The sequence below is a fragment of the Microcebus murinus genome, chromosome 1 (genome assembly GCF_040939455.1).
Source record: "Microcebus murinus isolate Inina chromosome 1, M.murinus_Inina_mat1.0, whole genome shotgun sequence".
NCBI lineage: Eukaryota > Metazoa > Chordata > Mammalia > Primates > Cheirogaleidae > Microcebus > Microcebus murinus.
Genome location: NC_134104.1, coordinates 12,828,485 through 12,847,473, shown reverse-complemented (window position 1 = coordinate 12,847,473; position 18,989 = coordinate 12,828,485). Strand labels below are relative to the sequence as shown.

The 18,989-nt window shown below is 42.3% G+C and overlaps 1 protein-coding gene across 3 annotated transcripts in view; it reads right to left on the bottom strand.

The window, feature by feature from the left end:
- The window catches only part of TIAM1 (TIAM Rac1 associated GEF 1), a 360,609-nt gene that overhangs the window by 80,688 nt on the left and 260,932 nt on the right, over positions 1-18,989 (bottom strand). For all 3 annotated transcript variants that reach the window (XM_076000522.1, XM_012780925.3, XM_012780924.3), the window contains 5 exons: positions 12,803-13,027; positions 10,358-10,543; positions 5,246-5,392; positions 2,834-2,908; positions 63-233 (listed from right to left, as the gene is read on the bottom strand). In XM_076000522.1, the coding sequence (XP_075856637.1) occupies positions 63-233; positions 2,834-2,908; positions 5,246-5,392; positions 10,358-10,543; positions 12,803-13,027 (804 nt within the window). The remainder of the gene's footprint in view (positions 1-62; positions 234-2,833; positions 2,909-5,245; positions 5,393-10,357; positions 10,544-12,802; positions 13,028-18,989) is intronic.

Below are 18,989 nucleotides of genomic sequence, written 5' to 3'. Positions count from 1 at the left end.
TTAGAAGACTCCGACAGCCCATTCTACTCTTCCTGGGAAAACCATCCAAAGGAGCTCCATACCTTGCAAATCAGCTCCAGAGTGTCCCGTGCGGTGTCCCCTGGCCGGACGACAGTCAGGGCTGGCTGATTGTTGGGCAGACAGAACCAAGAGGGACTGAAATACTCGTGGACCCAAATGTCGCAGTCAGGATTGTGCTGGTGGACACTAGGTAACACCACTTCTTTCTCCCTCTGTAAGAAAAAATAAAGTTAGTGGAGCAGTCAGATTCTGATGACCTTAGATCCCTAGATGGCACTCCTATGAAAGTGGCCCAGGGCAGACGCAGAGGCAGTGGTGGGACACAGGGGAAATCCTTGGAGAGAGAGAAGCTACAGAGAAAGGAGGTTTATGGGGGGGAGTGGGACGAGAGATTTCAGACCTCAGATACAAGGCGGACGTCACACCTGGCCCACGGCACCTATAGGTGGCCATGGCATGAATGAGCAGGCACCGAAATTTGGAAGAAAGCAAGAAATGGGTCACCTGCTCATATCAACTTTACTGCTCTTATTTCTTCCACAAACCCATTTCAGATTTCAAGAAGATGATTCCTACAGAAAGAGTATCTGCCACGTGAACTTTATACTTCAAAGTAACAATGAAGCCCCAAGGAAATTTTTTTCACAAAGATAATGTTCTAGCACTACATTATTTCTAGATAATCATTTTTGTACTCTCCTTGGGGCTCCAGCCCAACTCTGGGGAGAGAGACAAGTTCTGCTTCCCAAATAGAGTTCAAAGAGCTTCTGAGTTAACTCCATGATGCAAGGTGGCAAAAACAAGCCTCCTTGGCTGCTGCCATCCCCCTGTCCTCTATGTCACTCTGCCAATGACAGGTAGGAGGACGAAGTTTGGGAATGTGGGAAAAGTATCCTATGTACTCATTCAGCAGCTGGGTTAAACCTAAGCAAGCTGAGCAGATGAGGCAGAGAATGTTCCAAATGGATGAACTATTAGGAGCTCAGTGGGAGAATGATGCTAGAGTTTAGCAATGTACACATGATACTGATGCTCAATATGTGGTAAGTAATCTGCCTTGATTATTGGTTTACAACCAGTGGTTGATAAATATGTATCTACACATTACTAAGAACAAGGCTGGGAGCAGCAAATTATGAGAAGAAACAAATTTCCAAATGAAGGCAGAGAGGTGGTAACATAACAACTTCCATACGGAAAAAGATTGAGATCCAACAATGGGGGAAACATTTTAGGAAAGGTCACCAAATGAAACCCCAACTGTGGAAGATACTGTCGGCCCTGCCTTTAAACAGCGTTGCTTTTGCAAATAAGTTGGACCCCAGGGAAAGAATTGTCAAAACCCAATCAACTTGCCTAAATCCCATTATAACTGAATTATATTCCAACTATAACTGGAATCTTCCAACTCTGTTTCCACATGCCATATTAAATAAATCAGTGCCTTTAGCACTGGATCAGGCCAAATTTTGCATCTAAACTGTTCTTTGAGAACAAGGCATTCTAAACAAGAAAGGAGATAAAGAGGTATTTGGACAAATGGAAAACCAAAGGAGCTACACAGAAATACTATGGAAAAACTCTTGCAGTTTCCAGGTTCTGTGTGCTAGAGAGGGTATCCCAACATTCAAGTGCACTAATCATGCAAGTACACTAATCATGCAAGATGAATCGGCCAGCTTCAGAAACGACTGAGCTAACATAAAAAGACAATGCTCAGATTGCATGTAGGTAGAACAAATTTCTCACACTCCCTTCTCTCCCTTTTCATTTCTTCAAGTTTCATCAGAGACAGGCGCTCAAGGAATATGCCAAAGAGGAGTATTTCCTCTTTGGCAAGGAAGTATTCCCTCTTTGTACAAGGACAGTGGCCTTTGTATCTAGGTTGACATCATCCGTGAGTAGTTTGGCTATGAAAGAGAGAAAAGGCCTTCCCTCAGCCACTGCTCTCTCTTCCCCTTCCAATAGCTGGAACTCTGCACTGCACTCTGGTTTCTGAGGCTCCGCTCCATCGAGAACCTGGGGCTGCGCCACTGGTGACCGACACTGGCCGGTTGCATGGCAACCAAGGGATGGATTCTGTCATACTGATGCTGAGCCTGAGAATCGGAGCATCAGATCAAGATCACGTTATCAACATCAGAACTCCCCCAACAAAGAGGCTGCTCGGATCACTATAAGGGTCTTGAAAACTAAGGATGTCCATTTATTTAGAGACTGGAAAAAAAAAGGGACCAAGAAAAAAAAAAATCAATATCTTTATGGGCTTTCAATCACAGCAGTTTGAAAGTCCCTATTAAATCCAAGCACAAGGTTGAACCAAGTCTGCAAATCTTTAATTGAATACTTGACTGGGTAGGCAAATCCATTTTTTTTTTTTAAGAGAACACACTATCAGAACAGTTCTTTGAAATTAACAGGAACAAAACAGCATGTGTGGGCAGAGAGGGAGGGTAACAAGAACTCACCTCTTGGGAATAGAAGTTGTATATAAAAAGGAATCAGCAACAGCATAAAATATTCAGCTACCCAGAATTCAAATTTTCTCTCATATTCTAGTTGGAAACTTACACACCAAATGGTAAGTATGGAAAATGTTATGTCAGTAGGAGAATGTTCTTATTATCGCTAAGTTTTAAATATAGAATGATTTTTCATCTCTTGTTGACTTGTTACATAACTTTTAAAAACTGATCATTTCAGTTTTAAATATTGTGTCTACTTAAGTTTAGCAGCCCACGAAACCACTGCACTGTGTATGTGTTGATGCACTTGTGGTACTTCTAGAAAAGGAGCACGTGTTTATTTTTACCTTGCCATCTGGAACAATGTCATCAAATATTCCCTCTAAAGATTTCTTTACAGCATCAGTCCCCTCTCCAAACACCTGCATGTACAAAAGCATCATCTTAAAAAATAATCCGGGCAACAGAGCAAACAAAACACAGAGGGAGAAGGAAATGGGCATGGCTGTTACAAAGCATCACAGAAGTTTTCAGATATTCCTACTGCAAATCCCAAAGAAAGCAAAATAATTTATGGGAGCAGACTGTGAAAAACATGTCCATGTATCTAGACCACGTCCCACATTTTTGACAGTTGGGGGTGAAAAAGTTTACTTTTAGATCTGGATAATTATCTAAATTTAAAGAAAATAAACTTGCAAAAGCAATGAACTAAATAAATGCACAATGAAGAATTTCCGCTCTACCTCATATATCTGATCAGATATTTATAAATTGTAACCAGTTTGCTTCGTAATTCTTTCTTCAGTAGAATTTGAGGAGATAGTTATAGTTATTTTTTTTTACCTTAATACAGCAGAAAAGGTTTTATTTCTAAAACATTAGTTTGTCTCTTCTTTGAAATTCAATGAATCCTACTAACTGAAAGACGTGAAAAAAAATGATAGTTTCTAAATACCCAGATATATGAACACGAGAAGTTTTATGTACTGGCTCTATAATGAGCATGTACTGTCAGGCTAATGTACATAATTAAGAAGAAAAAAAAAAGCCTTTCCCTCAATACAAACAAAATATACAAAAACATACAATTTTTGTCCATTTCAAAGTAGTGAATTAATGAGTAAATTTCTATACATATGTTTATGGCTAAGCAAAAAGTTTTTAAAAACTCTTTAAGAAAGAATTACAAGAATTGTTCATAAGATATTACACTGTCCTTTGATTTAAAGAAAAAGTTAAAGCCTTCTCTGGAATCCATTTAAATTCAGTCATAATGTCAGTAGCAATGGGCTGCAGCATTACCTGGTACCGATAAAGTAGAAACACACTAACTAAGGGTTTGCACAGAACACAAGTCCAAACTGCGAAGTCCTGACATACATTTATAGCGGCGGTCTGAGTTGTCTATAACGACAGAGGATGCCTATAAAATGACACCACCACCTCAAGAAAGGAGTGGAGAAATGCTAATTGCTAATGTCCTCCTTTGCAGGTTTAATGGCCAACGATCAAGTCTCTTATGTGATTTTTCTGATGAAATATTGACTTTCCTCCAAACGGTTCCTTCTTCAGATTGACGTAAGAGCCAAATGCATGACAGCAAACTCGATGTCCTGCTCTCCCCAAAAGATCACAGGACAAACGCCCTGACTGCTCGCTCTCACACTCCCTTCTCATCTGCTCATCGGGTCTCCTGTAACTTCCATCAAGGATAGAGAATCACCACGTTTAAACGGTGAGTATGTTGGTCAACTAAGGGACTTAGCGTATGAGCTTTCAGGATTAATTTCATTTTTTTAAACTTCATTTCTTAAATAAACTAATGCCTGGAATTGTCATAGCAAATAAGGAGGGATCCCTTTAACAAATCAGTCGTTGACATCTTATCATTTTGCACCAGGGTACAGGGTGAATATTTCAAACTAGCAAGCCTGGTCATGATGCCAAAATGCCCAAAGCCTGACTTACCAGCCACTGTCACCTACAACTTGGACATTCTCCTTCTTCCAAAAGACTACAGATACTCATGTTCCTTTGGTCCTTAAAATCTAAACAAGCAGTTTTGGAGCTACTCAGTTCTCAAAGCCAACACCAACAGACAGTGAGTTTCCCGGAGGTAAGTGAGTTTCCTGGAGGTTTCCCGGAGGGAAGAACTTTGCTGCAGCATGTGACCAGCAGAGGCCCAACGCTGTGCCAGTCTAGTGACATACTGAGATCCCCTTCCTGCGCCCCCCTCCCTCAATGCACCTGAGCAGCAGGGGGCCGTGGCAGTAAGGGAGTGCACTCGGATTCCTGACTCCTCATTCTGGGAGGCAGAGGAACTGCCCATTTTAACGCCAACCCCAAAAAGTCAAAAGCAAGGAAACAATGAGATTTCCCCAGAGGCTGCCTTTGATCCCAGGCCAGAGGCAGCTTAAAAAGACTCTGTGCTCAGATGCCCACTTGGTGTCATCGTCACACCCTGCTTCTTCCTGAAGACTCGGGCTGAATCACACACTTTCTGTAGGTCTGTAATTAACCAGGGTTTGGAAAGGATGCAGGTGGGAGACCAGAGCTTGGTGATGGACTAATAGCAGAGTTCAGTGTTGTGGGGAGACATTATCTAGTAAAAGTGTCTAGCACAACTAACTTCTTTGTGTCAACTAGTTGATTTTAAATAACACTCAGTGTCAGTGAAAGGACACATACGTCCCCACTGGAGGTGGCCAGGAAGCACATCTGTGCAGGCCTGTCATTTCATTCACTCTGGAACCTACCTGATTGATGCTCGGGCGCCCCTGCTTCTTTTTGGAGGTAGTATCCAGACCCCAGAGAGAAGAAAACCTGCTCCTTCGCTTGCTCGCGGATCTGGACATGGCCTGAGTACGTCTTCTCACTCCAGTTTCGCCTGTACGCGCTGCCACCTGAGGATGGCAAGGACAAACGGCAAGTCAAGAGATGTGTCAGGGCCACCCACCTCGAGGTCCCCATTAAGACTCACCTTTAAAAAAAAATATATCCCTCTTCCATCACACCAGCCAATCCTGGCCCCACTACTCAGAGCATTTAATCCATGACTCAGACACACTGGGATTTTCAGAGCCCTCACGGATTCAGAACAGACATAAAAAGTTGGCAAACTCAATCCTTGTTCGAAATCATCATTTAAAATACTGTAATAAAATATGTATGTTATGTTCCCAAGAATTAGACGTCCTTCCAATCACAGGCTTGAACTATAGGGTCAAGTAAATGAGCCGCGCTTTCTTGAAATCCCAAATGCTACGGAGCTACTCCTGTATTTTAATGAACACGGTGCCTGAGTGTCAGCAAAAATAGTAGAAAACAGCAGGTTTTGGTTCCTGGGATTCCATATTAAAGCTACAATTATCAATCTCTTCTATTTTGTTTTCTTAGAACATATAAAATCATTTCCTTTATGAGGTGAGGGATAGTTGGCCCCCAATATCCATTCTGTCTTCAGTCTCAGTGAGAGAAATCCCAAATGTAGCTGAGCACCTGGCCAACCAGTCAAAGCCACGCATGGGCTGTGACTAAGTTCTGGCCAATGGGACATCAGTAGGAAAACAATTTGCAACTTCTACAAATCATCCTCAGGACGAAGGTGCTTTGAGAAGCCTTTTCAGGGTGGCAGAACAAGAAAGAGGGGGGTCTAGCACCCTGAAAATGGTGCCATCCCTTTATCAGACTTGCGTAACTCACACGCCCTATGTTTAGGTGAATGGGAAATAAAACTTAAAAAAGAAAAAGAAAAAAAAAAAAGACAACAGTAAACTCTGTTGCCATATTTGCAATGTGCCAGCAGCAACCCAGAGAAACATTTCAGAGGGGAACACCCCACATTTAAATGTGAAACTGTGATAATTGCTCGAGCAGAATCTCCGACTCTGTAAAGTTCCTCCCAGGCAAAACATTCAGGCTTAAACTTTATCCCACAGGTCGTAAGCAAAGTCCCAGGAACTTACGGGAACTTCTGCCAGGAGGTCTCAGGAGGCCACCCACGGCTCGCCTTTCATAAAAGGGAGCGGCAGGAGGAACAGCCAGTCAGACTTGAAATGAAACTTCCCCGCCCGCTTTTTGTTGCTAGAGGTGAATGTCTTGGAACCCACTTGTGGTAGGTTCCCACACGGGCGACTCCCAGCGTGGCAGGTGCCAACTGGCAGCAGTGTCGGGGATGAGGCGCTGTTGGGTAACACGGGGGCCTCCCTGCAGCCGTCAGCACGGTGGCTGAAGGCATGTCTCCCCGCGTTCTCAGTGTAGACAGTGTAAACACCCTGGAAGCCCCGCGAGAATGCGTTGGCAAGGACCCCCGCGCACATTAAAAACGGGAATCAAAATAGCTTCTCTGCGAGGGTATTAGGGGGAAGGTTTGGGGTCCCAAAGCAAAGTAGGAAGATGAGGGAGCTGAGAGGTCTTGCATTTTCTCAGCTTAGTACATAAAAAAAAAAAAAAACCCAGATCAGGGCATAGAAAAAGTGTGGTATCCAAGACACTGGTGGGAATTTTTATGAGAAAGACCTTAATCTACGATTACACTGGAGGTGTTGTGGAGGGAAAATATTACAAAACAAAGGCAACATTAAATATGTGAAAGTTTTCTCTTCTCTGTTTTCATCACTTTCTAAGTTCAAAGTAGACAAAGGTCGTAAAAGGAATACGTTATGACATGCTGACACACATGCTCATATGACTGTGTGGACACTGAATAAATGGTGTTAAATCTAAAATTCCAGAGGAAAAAATGTCCATTTGGTCTCATGTTGATATATCTATTTATAATTAAATCAATCCAGCCATAAATAGGTACACATACACATACAGAGGCAGCCACATATATCAATATGTATTATTCTGTTTTCTTCCTGCAGCGCACAGCAATACCTGTACTTACTGTGTTTATTTACTTGGTTACTTATTTCTTACTATCTTACTTATTTCTTATCGATCAGAAAACAAGTAAATAAACAAGATTATATGCCACAAGAATATAACCTCCAATAAGACAGGATCTCTGTGTTGTTCACTACAACTCTAATCACAAGGCTAGGGACTGCCATATGCCAAGCACTCACCATATATTTGCTGATTGAATGAATAAACAAATTAACATTAAAAAGCAAAAGCAGAGATCCTACATAACATGGTTACAACAAGTCAAAAGTAACTCTTTAGCCTGCAATTTTAGGGGAAAAAAAGAGCATGGGCCAGGCGCGGTGGCTCATGCCTGTAATCCTAGCACTCTGGGAGGCCAAGGCGGGAGGATTGCTGGAGGTCAGGGGTTCAAGACCAGCCTGAGCAAGAGTGAGAGCCCATCTCTACTTAGGAAAAAAAAAAAAAAAAAAAAAGAGGATGAAAGAGAAACTCATGCAACCATAAATATTCTCAGTTACCAGCGGACCAGTTAGTTGAGTCTATTTAACGGACTTATTTAAGGTTCTCATAAGAACTATTCTAAACTGTTTGGGGCCTTGTAAACTGCAAAAGTAACCACTACCCCCGAGACAATAACAGCTCCAACTGAGCAAAGGGATTTAGAAAAAGAAAAGCTGGCAGGAGAACTACTGGACAAAAGCACAAGAGTTTCTCAATGATCTTTGCCCAGACAATGCCTCCCTTTGTGGCCCGGACCTGATTACTCTATCATTCTGCTCATCTGTGCAAACAAGAACAATGATAACCTTCTTTCAAAGAGTACAGCGGGGACCCTTCAGTTAATTACTGCAAATCACTCAGCATTCTGGGAAGCTCTCCTAGTGAATGGTACTTCAATTGTAGCTCCAATTTCCTCCCCCAGCCCTGTCACCCTCACACCTCCTCCCCACTTCTCCCACACTTAAAAGGAGGCAAAAGAAAAAAAAAAAAAATTCCTGGACAAAGGCTAAATTGAAGAATATTTCAACCCCAAGAGGGGAAAAAAAAGCCCTGGAGTCAAATGACGAGAAGAGGAGGAACAAAAAAATAAGTGTTCAATAAATCAGAGTATAAAACTCTCTGCCTGGAATCTTCTACGGGAAATGGGACAGCAAATGGGAACAGACACCCAGTAGGCTCACGTGACTTGTTCTGTCTCAAAGGAAACCCCTCGTAGAAAAGAGAAGTTTTGCATGGACGGGGCAAAACACCCAGACTTGCATCCCTGATACAGCTAGCAAAAAAATAAATTTAAAAAAAAAGAACAGAGAAACAAGAGTCGAACATATGGAATTAAATATTCTTCCTTAAAAATCACTGACCAAAAAAACCTTAAAAGAGTCACTAACTCTCCCACCCCCACCTTTAGCTGGCCAAATTTTAATAGCCTGCCCACCAAAAGAAAAGTACACACAAATCACAGACATTGAGATGGAGGAAATTAGAAGGTCCACAGAGAAATTATGAAAACCAAGAACCTTCTCAGAGAGGTCAGATCCAGTGGCTTTGAAGAAAATAATTAAAGCATACGAGTTTTAGGTAGAAAGCAAAATTATTTTCTCCAAACCCCAGCAAGCCACAGTGAAAGAAAGGAGCCATTGAGATGCTCAGGATTTGGAATTAATACAGATGGTCCCTCACTGACATCACAAGGTCTCTTAATAAAAATGCTCCCTGGATACATGACATTCTGACAAGGGGGTAAATAAGAGTTTTTACCCCAATGTTTTTATAGAACAGGTGAACTGAGATTTGGCTAGGTCAAAAACTGGTGTCCAGGTCTCAGAGAAACAGATCTAGAGCGAGATAGGAACTGAAAATCGTTTGCAAGATTTATTTCTCACAGCACTTTGTCCCACCACTGCTAAGAAAACAGGACTTAATAGCTATATGGAGAGGTGGTAGCCAGGGAGACCAAGAGCTGAGCTATAATTAGCAGAACAAATCAGGATGCCAGTTTTAATAATTCCAGAAATTGGTTTAAGACTTCTTTAAAAATGTAAATCTACCCCTAATTATCTGAATGATGATGCTAATCTATTTATAAAGAATACAAACGCCTCTGACTGAATTACAGCTCTGAATTCAATTGAAGGGTACAGCTGACATGGCAAGACGGAACAGCACAGCTAAGGTTTTCCAAAGCCGTTTCTGGAACCTGAGACGTAACATTTAATTCCATAGCAAATGTGCTAAGGTGCAGTACATTTTAAGTGGGTGTCGACTTGGATCTGCTAAAAACCATGTTACGCGCACAGCAATTTTTAAGAAGAAAAGGAGCCAGAAGTACATAAAGCTGTTCACAATTTAGCAAGTACATGAAATTACAGATGATAAACACACCGCACAACTATACAATCTGCCGCTCTGGAGGTCAGATGGAAATGTTCTTCCTCGAGTGATGCGTATGTTCAGCTGGCAAATAGTGGACATTTCTCTGCCTTCCTCTAATGCATCAGGTATTTATGGTCATCGAGACAATGGTAAAAAGAGAGTGAAAGGCAGGTCTCTAAAGAGATCTGTGCTCGATCTATGGTGTATGTGTATACGAGAGATTAAGAGACAGAGAGAGAGAACAAGAACACATTTATGTATAAGAGAGAGCCTGCCACTCACCATTTCCATAAAGTTAATGTGAAAAAACATGTATCTGGGTTCAAACCATGACACTGCCTAAAGATGTCAAGAGTTATCAACCAACACTACACATGAACAACTCTGAAGACAATACCTTTCACATTTTCTTTGAACAATAGCTTACGTCCCATCAAGAGAGGCTTAAGTAATAAATTTAAGAACAAATTCAAATAAAAATTTGCACCCACTGCAAACTGAGCGTGTTTTAGAAATCTACACCCAGCAGTAAACTAGAAAAACACTTGAGACTCCTGTCAAGTCCTGCTCAGGATTAAGCGTCAAGATGAATATTTTTCCAAATTTCATTAGCTTCTACTCACCAGGGCATGAAAAGATGAGACAGAAAAGATTCCAAGGCGGCCCATTGCCACTTTCGTCGGTCGGCTTGCAAAAGCAAGTAGCCTTTTGGGGTTTGGCAGCTCCCCACCCTGAAGGCTGGCTAAGTAACAGCGGAAACGAAAGAGGTCCATTTGGAACTGTTCGAGATTCTGCTCCCAAACGAAAATCTACAGTAGTGAAAACATGAGGAAAATAAAAAGTGAGAAAAAGGGAAAACAAATGTTAATAATTTTATCTTATACAAATCTTACAAACCTGTTATGTTGTAAAGGTATTCATTATAATCCTAAGGAATAAACAACAGGTATCCTAAGTTTTTGAGGTCCATGTGCTTATTCTGCAAAGATCTACAGTCATAAATTCAGCATGAGAAATAGAAAGAATATTACTAGGCCGGGTGCGGTGGCTCACACCTGTAATCCTAGCACTCTGGGAGGCCAAGGCAGGTGGAATGCTCGAGGTCAGGAGTTTGAAACCAGCCTGAGCAAGAGCAAGACCCCGTCTCTACTATAAATAGAAAGAAATTAATTGGCCAACTAATATATAGAGAAAACATTAGCCAGGCATGGTGGCACATGCCTGTAGTCCCAGCTACTCAGGAGGCTGAGGCAGCAGGATTGCTTGAGCCCAGGAGTCTGAGGTTGCTGTGAGCTAGGCTGACACCATGGCACTCACTCTAGCCTGGGCAACAAAGCAAGAGTCTGTCTCAAAAAAAAAAAAAAAAAAAAAAAAAGAATATTACTAGTTGCTCTGTTCCCTCCTATCATAGATTTCATGTTTGGGGGCATTATAGCTCTGTCAACTCCAAAATCTGGGCTGCTGGGCTGCAAATAGAAGAAGAAAAAATGTAGAGACTTCTAGCACCAGAAAACTACATGACTTACCAAGAGGTGGCTTTTCATATGAAGAAAAGTGAGGTAAATTAAAGGCCAGAGACAAATAGACAAGAGTTTTGGGGAAGAGGTGGGTGGCTCAGAGTACAGTGTAGGAAGCCCAGCACTAGATGGTGGAGACTCACATTCTACAATACGGAATTCCAACCTTAGCATGTCTCTGAGACATTCCCACATTTGTCAAAGCAGCAAAATGTACCTACCTCCTAAGGCTAATGTGATGTTTAAATAAGATAATGCAAGAGTAAGTACAAGGTCTGGCAGTGAGTGAAGGCTCAAGGATGTTGACAATCATATAGATGATGATTAATGGCTGATCTCTCTCTTTTTACTTTGACTTAAAATACAGTATTGGCGTACACACATGTTCATGGCAGCACTGTCTGCAACAGCCCAGAGGTGGAAATAGCTAAGATGTCCATCAATGGATGAATCAATAAACTGTGGTGTACACATGCAACAGAATAATATTCAGCCCAAAACAACAATGAAGTACTTATGTGTGCTGCGATGTGGATCAACCTCCAAACACTGTGCTCAAAGAAGCCAGACACAAAAGGTCACATATTGTGCAATCACATTCACATAAAACATCTAAAATAGGCAAATCCATAGATTTGGGGGACCCACTGCTTAATGGGTATGGGGTTACCTTTTGGGATGGATGAAAATGTTTCACAACTAGATAGGGGTGGTGATTGCAAAACATTGTGAATGTATTAAATGCCACTGGATTATTAACTTTCAAATGGTTCATTTTATGTTATGTGAATTTTGCCACAATTAAAAAAAAATACAGTGTCAGGTAACAGAGGAAAGAGAGAGAGAGAGAGAGACAGAGAGAGACAGAGAGAGGGAGGGAGGGAGAGAGAGAGAGAGGGAGACAGAAGTGTGGAAAACCACAGGCTGGGCCATGTCATCAACTGTTCAATGATTTAAATATCATTTATTCACATAATTGATACCAGGTGGCTATCACTGACTTCAAAACAGCTGAATAGAAGGCAAAAACATCCTCTGTTCATTTTACTAAATCTTTACATTTTAGCATGAAATATACTTATGCTCATACACTGCAATGATAGATATTTATTTTTTTTTAAAAAAGCACTTCATCTTCTCCAAATTTATTAATAGAATCCTAAACTTATTGAGGGGTCAGCAATGCAAGCCCCCATAGCTGAGCTCCAAGGGAGCCTGACAACACAGGGAACGGAAACACAGACTTTCTAATCACACAGATCCTCTAGAAGCGCACGTCACTGGCGGAAGCTGGAAGGCTCCTCTATTGGATTCCTGTCTTTTATTCAAAGGAATATTGTTCTTTCCAGCTCATAACGATCAACTGCCAACAAAGGGTGAAGAAAACTGACAGTCACAATAAAGAAATCAGCAGCCTGGAAGACAAGCTGTCGAGGAGATAACCAACTCTGTTTCCTGATTCCAACGCAGCTAAAAAAAAAAAACACACACACAACTTTTTACAGACCTAACGATTCTTCCGGGGTCTAAACACGGAAGAACGACGATTACCTGATCTAATATAGTTTTCTTCTTCTTTGAGTCGGTGACTGAAGACAGCTGCATTTCGCCCATCTTCTTCATCTTTTCGTCCATGTCGATCTTCTGCTCCAGCTTTTTGATCTCGGACTTCAGCAGCCGGAGCGTGTCTTCCTTGTGGTGGTGCCTGGCGACGGCGGCCGCGCAGGCGGAGTGGATGGCGGTGATCCAGTTCTCCAGCTCCGTCTGGCTGGTGGTCTGCACGGGGCAGAAGGGGCAAGAAGAAGGAGCCACCTTTTAGGAAGTTAACAGAAAGGAACTAGCGCCATTTCCAGAGGAGCATCAGCTGGGAGACAAGAGGACAGGTCTAGACCCCCCATGAGTAAGGCTAACCTGACCTCTTCCTTCGGGGAATTGACGACAAAGAGTCAGGTCTCAGGTCAGACCCCTGCTCCCCACTCACACCAAGGGTCATTCTGACTGAAGCCACAGCGTCTGCTCACTCAACGTGCTTATTGAACTCACTCGTGTGCTCCTACATCACTTGACAGCTCGGTTTCTGGTCAAGAGGGTCGCTGTGAAGCAAGGGTCAATTTCCAGAGAGTACCTGTCAGTTATGAGGTGTGAGTGGTCAAAGAAGCCACAATAGCCCTGCCTCCAATCAACCCCTGCAACCCAAATCCTAAGGTCCTAAATCGGGTGTTAAGCACCAATGGCAGCACTAGGGTTGGGGGAAGTGGTTCAAAGCAGCCAGAAGCAATACTGCCTTAGGGGACCTTATGGGAGCATCACAGAATCACAGCCACCAGCAACACTCTGTGTGCTCGATCCCAGAGGTGACACACATTGATGGACAGACAGGTGACCTCAAAGTGGGATTAGTGCGACTCAGGAGTGTGCTGAAAGGCAAAAGGCAGAATAGTTTTGGGGAGACAGTGAATATATAATAACTTGCTAACCATGATTGTTTAGGAACTTGATCAATAAGTATTTATAAGTAAGGAGGTGCTGGACTTTTCCAGGTATTCCCTGATGCCCAGAGAAATTTAATAAATGCTCCAAAGTTAGCCCATCTAAAGAAATGGTCTATTCAACCACTACAATACTAAAGTAGCTATTCACATCATTTTTCATGCACAAAAATTTGATTTATTTTTCCTCTGATGCATCTTCTCAATTTTCTAACTCCTCTGAGTAATGGCTTGTAAACAAAATTCCATTAATGGTACCCACCAGCACATCACTCTATGTTGACTGGAAACCGAAATGTAAGTCAAGGGACTACTGTTATCTATATTACTTCAGAATCCCATCGGTTTTGCATTCCACAAAAGAAACGGCTTCAAATATTAAAAATGGTGTCTGCCAACAAAGCCACCTCACACTGGACACGCCTAAATGATCCAGCCGATATTACATTGTTAAAAATACATTTGCCTGTGGATAAAGATTTCAATAAGCTAGACAACCTCACAAAGAAACAGCAGAAGTATCACCCGATAAAGCAAATGGAATCACTTTTTAAGGATTGAGTGGGAGGAGGAGAGAAGAAAGACTAAGAGATGGGAAACTTGAGGAAAACAAACAAAACATGTCTGTATATGAGATTCATCTTTAACTTTTAAATTTACTTCAAATTTTTAATATTGATCTCCTCTTTAAAGGTCATCATTTTACACTTTGTCCTTACATCTCTCTTCAAAGTTACCCAAGAAAAATAGAGCCTAAGACCCTCGCCCCTTAAATGAAAGCACCAAGTTTGTTCCTGCCCTGTACACTATCAAACGTTTCATCACTGGATCTCTCGGGGCCTCAGAATAAGCAACTATTTTGTTAGGTGGGGTTATTTTTCCTCCTTTTTTTTTTTTTTTTAATAAGGAAAGGAACCAGTTCAGATGAAGAAATAATCTCATAAGAATCATTTCCTAAAAAAGAAAACAACAAAAACTTCCAAGGTGAAAATTTCCAGTGTGGGCGAAGATATGGAGCAACCAGATCTTTTATGCGCTGCTGGCTGGAGGGTGAACGGGTGCAATTGCTCTGGAAAGCCGTCTGGCACTACCTGGGAAAGCTGAATATATGCACACTTTGTGACCTAGAAAATGCACCCTGGGTGTATACCCGACAGAAATGCACTCGCGTGCTCACCAAAATACACATACCAGAACATGCACAGCAGCGTAATCTGTAATGGGCAAAACTGGAAACTATGCAGATGCCCATCAACAGCAGAACTGATGAGCGTGTGGCATAACCACGCAATGAAACACTACACAGCGCCGAGAATGAAGGATCTACAACCACATATTACAATACAAATAAATCTTGCACATAGTGTTGCAGAGAGGAAGCCAGACACACAAGAGTATGTACTACTGTAGGATTCTATCTATATGAAGTGCAAACACAGGTTACACTAATACACACTATTAGAAGCCAAGAGAGCAGGTTTTTGGTGAGAATGAGGCGCAAGGGGTCGCAATCGGAAAGATGCACCAGAGAAACAACTTGGGTGCTGGCTGCATTTTGGTTTTTGATCTGGGTGCTGGCTGCATGGGTGTATGACTTGGGTGTGTTCAGTTTGTCAACACTATCCAAACTATCTAAAGGCGTACATTTCTCTGTGTATACTATACTTTAATAGAAAGTTTCAAGAAAAATCCCTCTAAGATATATTGCCCTAATATTAAGCACAGTTTTGCTATCGTTATCCTAAAATATTATACCTCGTATTCAATTTTCTGTTAAAAATTATCCTTACAGGGCCGGGCGCTGTGGCTCACGCCTGTAATCCTAGCTCTTGGGAGGCCGAGGCGGGCGGATTGCTCAAGGTCAGGAGTTCAAAACCAGCCTGAGCAAGAGCGAGACCCCGTCTCTACTATAAATAGAAAGAAATTAATTGGCCAACTGATATATATATAAAAAAAATTAGCCGGGCATGGTGGCGCATGCCTGTAGTCCCAGCTACCCGGGAGGCTGAGGCAGAAGGATCACTGGAGCCCAGGAGTTTGAGGTTGCTGTGAGCTAGGCTGACGCCACGGCACTCACTCTAGCCTGGGCAACAAAGCGAGACTCTGTCTCAAAAAAAAAAAAAAAAAAAAAAAAAATTATCCTTACAGGACTATAAAGGGAAGTTCCAAAAAGCTTAACCCTTCAGCACCATTTCTTTGTCCTCCAAGGCGCCTGGTGGTGCCTGATAAAAAGCTGGTTCCTTGACCCGAAACACACGTTCCACTTTGTATGTGCACCTCGGTGACACGAGGAGTTTTCAGGCTTTGGGAAGCCGGTGTTTTCACCCATTTTAAAAGGACAAGGGGCCAGGTGCGGTGGCTCATGCCTGTAAATCCTAGCATTCTGGGAGGCCGAGGCGGGCGGATTGCTCGAGGTCAGGAGTTCGAAACCAAGACTGAGCAAGAGCAAGACCCCCGTCTCTACTATAAATAGAAAGAAATTAATTGGCCAACTAATATATATATAGAAAAAATCAGCTGGGCATGGTGGCACGTGCCTGTAGTCCCAGCTACTTGGGAGGCTGAGGCAGCAGGATTGCTTGAGCCCAGGAGTTTGAGGTTGCTGTGAGCTAGGCTGACGTCACAGCACTCACTCTAGCCTGGGCAACAAAGCAAGACTCTGTCTCAAGAAAAAAAAAAAGAAAAAAGGACAATGTGGGGCATCTAGATGTGGTTCTTGCAGAGGTGACACACCTCTAAGGAGAGGATAAGACTCCTGCACAAACACGAGGCAGTCCGAAGCTCGGTGGGCGCCCCACGTCCATTTCCTCCAAACAAGCCTCTCTCATCGCGGCTCAGTTAGAACCTTCCACCTCCCAGACGCCACCCCCAACTTATGGAGTACGGAAAGGAAATATCAGCAACCCTGACAGGATGCCCGAGGAATGGATAGAAAGATCTTACACCTCTGATAGCAAGCTATCAGAGCTTCTGTGTACCTGGGTCCCTAACTGTCCAGGGGGAGTGTAGCTTTGGAGCCACCCTCCATCGGACACAGGGCAGGAATGAGAAGGTACATTAAGTCACTGAGAGTTCAGGGTTGCTCCTTTCTACAGCATAATCCAACCCCATCCCGACTGACACACTAGCCAAGTAAAAATTCCATTGCAAAACAGGTGATGCTTCGAAACTAAGGAAGTCTGTATGATACACTTTGAACCCGAAGTAGGACCACAATCTGGTATGTTCCATGAACAACAGGCTTTTGCTCTCTTTACTTGATGAAAGGGGGCCTCCTTCTTCCCCCCAACCTGAGGATCCCAGCCAAACTCAGCCGATAGCAGCTCAGTCCATTCTGAGGTCAGGCAGCTTGGGTTTGCCTCCCATTTAAAAATTAGAAATGAAGGAAGCTGATACCAGTCAATGTTCCTTTGAAAGGTGTATATTTAATTTTGGCAACGAAGCTATCCTGGAACTTATTTATTTAAAAAAAAGGAAGATGGTGGTTGCCAGGGGCTGGCATGAGGGGAAACAGAGTGTTGTTATGTAACAGGTGCAGAGTTTCAGCTTTGCAAGATGAAAAGGAGTTCTAGAGACGGATGGTGGTGAGGGCTGCACACCGTGCCAACGTCCCTCATGCCACTGAACTCTCCACTTAAACATGGTTAAGATGGTAAATTTAATGTTGTGTGTATTTCACCACAATTAAAAAGGAAAAAAGAGTAATTGAAAAATAAGATCAAAAAGAAGAAAAAAACCCATAACAAACCCCCAAATCTACAGAAACATAGACAGAAATGTGTGATGACAGCTTTATGAAAAATTTAGATATCAGCCCTTTTAACCGTTACCTATGCCTCAGCCCTCTAAACTCTTTTAAAACCTGTCAGTGGTTGAAGGCAGTTCCATTAGAGAGAATTTTCACTCCCGCTGTCCTGTCTAAATAAAACAGCGGTCCCCACCATTCTCTGTCATTAAACCAAATCAATTTCTAAGAAGCACAATTCACTAAATGAGCTTTACAGCAAAGTTTGTCCTTTTGCAGTGTCATGCAGAGAGCTGTGGGTTGACGAGAGAGGGTGAGCCCTCCGCAGACTGCTCTCAACAGCTAGTTAAGTGGGGAAAAGTCTTAAAACATTTCACGACCGTTTACAGGCTTAACAACTCAGAGTTGATCACAGTAGACTGCTAACCTGACACAATGCTTTCCAGCGTGGCCTCTCCAGGATTCAAAACCTGACATGCTAGAAAAAGCCATTCAAAGTCACCAACCTTGCATCACCTTATTAAACCAGGCGAGTTTAGTTAGGGACATCGGGTCCATAATAGGTCCCTTTGTCAGAATTCAGTAGTCACAAAGGTAGGAAGGAAGGAGAGACCACTCAATGGTACCTGCATGACCTGCTCACCACTCATCACTTTCCATTAAACAAACAGCAGCAGACAGGTAGAGAGAGCGAACTTTGTGCTTCTTCCTTTGCCTTCTGGTGATGCTATAAATACTGTATAAAGTTCACTAAAGGGAATAAGCAAAGTTTGTGCCAACAGTGGAATATAATCAGCAAAAAAATGCATTTTGCATAAGAGCCCCTTTGAGTGCAGAGTTAAGATGAGGCTCAGGTATTCATTATGTATTTAAATAGGTCTAGTTTCAATTATCCAACTGCATGGAGGACACTCAGTGATTTCAGATAATCAATGGTTTGCGTGAGTGGCAGGAAAAGAGAAATTCATTTTAAACAAGAGAAATACTGAGGAACATATGCCAAATCTAGGAACCTAAAATTTTGAATAATTCAAGTTCACAGAAGCACAAGAATAACTGTAAAGTAGGCCAAACTTCTTTTTTCATTTTAAAAGGAAAAAAAAGAATACGTTATCATTTTTAAGAAGCTAGATAGGAATAAAGTTCCTATGTGAATTCTACAAAGACTTTTTTCTTGTTGGTTCCACATTTATCATATTTAAGAGTTTTGCTCATACAAACCTTAATTAAGATATCATTTTTAAAATCTGTAAAGAGAACTTAATATGAGGTTCCCCTTCCCCACTGAAGGAAATCTTGCAACTAACTGCTGCAAACAGGAATAAATAGAAGTCTACCCAGTGAATGGCAATGCTCTGGCAAACTTGAGCAGCCCACAGGGAAAGACCAATAAATATTGCCAACTAGCGTCCCTCCACAAGAAGGCCACTTACTATCTGTCCATGCTATAAAAGCCCCCAATAGTTCATGTGCACAGATGGCATCCAAGCAGCTTTTTGGTGTC